The following is a 1928-nucleotide window of genomic DNA, read 5'->3' as shown; positions in this document are numbered from 1 at the left end:
GTGTGAGAGAGAGAGAGAGAGTGTGTGTGTGTGAGAGAGAGAGTGTCTGTGTGTGAGAGAGAGAGAGAGAGAGTGTCTGTGTGTCACCTGTGCTCCGTAGATGTATTTGTCGAGCATTTTTCCTCCAATAGTCTGTCCTCCGATGTCCCACACCTGCAGCGTCACATTCAGGTTTCCTTCAACACGAGTAAAAACACGTTTAAAGATCATTTCAGCCGTAGAGAGAACTACTGGACGACTTCAGCACAGCAGAAAACATTATTAGTGCTGAATGTTCAGGTCTAGTTTATCCTACTGTACTGGACATTAATGTTCTCATTAATATTGCTGACGATTTTTTTTTTGGCCTTAATGTTACATTTAAACGTGTAAAACAACCAAAGTATCAGTAACACTTTACAATAAGGCTTTATTTGTTAACTACATCAGTTAACATGAAATAATGAACAATACTTCTACAGTATTTATTAGCTTAGTTAATTTGAAAATTCACTAATATATTTGTAAAATCAAAAGTTGTATTGGTTAACAGTATGTAATAATCGTATTAAAATTCTGTATGTACTGCATTTATTCGTTGCACACTGCAATCACACTGATTCCAGATTTGATCACCACTATATTTATTAACTAATTTTTCATGTTCAAATAGCATCTTCACGCTAAAATATACAGATGTCTGATTTGCCAGACTATCTTCAATCAGACGATTATTATCTCTCTAACTATATTTATTTTATTTGTGTTATAGTGCACATCTGCAGTTCGGTTTTCATTACAAAGAACTGAAAACTAAATTGCTATAATGTGCAGTACAACAGAAATAAAAACATAATGCAATTAAATAAAGAATTTAATAAATAAATTATATAATTTATATAATCAATAATATGATAAATTAAATAAACAAATATAATTATGATAAATTGCAAACTTATGTAAGTTTACAAATAAATTAAAACTAAAGTGAAAATAAAAATAATCAATAATATAATTAATTAAATTAATACAATTATGATAAATAATGACACTATTTCTGTACTGGTGGTTTAGTAGTTAATGTTAATGGAGCTCAGAGCGTTACAGTCAATACATTCAGACTATACAGTCACGTATATATATATATATAAACCACACTCGTGTTCATCCCACACTTCTATAAAGATCTCTTCTTTATTTATTCTAGAATTCCGTCTTTACGGTAAGCGACTGGCTCGTTCTGAATGTGCTGACACTGTGAGTTTCTCTCTCTCTCTCTCTCTCTCTCTCAGTTATGGTGCATGAGAACAGACCCCAAAATAACCCACGACTCTCCAGCGTTCAGCAGCACACTCACAATAAATAGAGTCCTCTGTGTAGAGCGCCAAACACACCTTTCACTCGTCTCATTACTGCAGACGCTCGCCATTACACGTAATTCAATTTTCATTCAAGATTTTAATGCAACTTACTGAAAGATCAACTGCAAAACATCATGAGGCCGGACTCGAGAAAAACTTAAGAAAACACTTCTAAGTGCAGTTCTTGAAAATAATTATTTAAATCGATGTAAACATTTAAATTTAAAAGCAACTTTCGAATCTACACTGAAATAATAATAATAATAAATAATCAACATATCAAACACAAACCAGTTTGATTTGGTCACTTTTTCTCTTTATGTTTCTTTTTATAGAAGTAAATTAAGTAAATAAGTTTTACTTGCTAAAATATAATAATTACCCAAAATTATTCCCCCGAATTACATTTCGTGATCATAAAACACGATCAAAAGCAGTATCAAAATATCAAATACAAATTGGTTTGATCACTTTAGTGTGCGTGTGTGTGTGCGCGAGTGTGTGTGTGTGCGTGTGTGTGTGCGCGAGTGTGTGTGTGTGCGTGAGTGTGTGTGCGTGAGTATATATATATATTTTTTTTTTTTTTTT

General features: G+C 32.4%; 1 protein-coding gene across 1 annotated transcript in view; it reads right to left on the bottom strand.

Annotated features, from left to right (window-relative positions):
• The window catches only part of LOC107676117 (ras-related protein Rab-28-like), a 25384-nt gene that overhangs the window by 16002 nt on the left and 7454 nt on the right, over positions 1-1928 (bottom strand). The window contains exon 2 of the mRNA XM_016470638.1: positions 88-238. Coding sequence (XP_016326124.1) covers positions 88-238 — 151 coding nt within the window. The remainder of the gene's footprint in view (positions 1-87; positions 239-1928) is intronic.

Source organism: Sinocyclocheilus anshuiensis, unplaced genomic scaffold (assembly GCF_001515605.1).
Source record: "Sinocyclocheilus anshuiensis isolate Anshui unplaced genomic scaffold, SAMN03320099.WGS_v1.1 scaffold2410, whole genome shotgun sequence".
In the NCBI taxonomy this organism is placed as follows: domain Eukaryota; kingdom Metazoa; phylum Chordata; class Actinopteri; order Cypriniformes; family Cyprinidae; genus Sinocyclocheilus; species Sinocyclocheilus anshuiensis.
The sequence above is the reverse complement of the archived record's forward strand: the minus strand, read 5'-3'. Positions and strand labels throughout refer to the sequence as shown.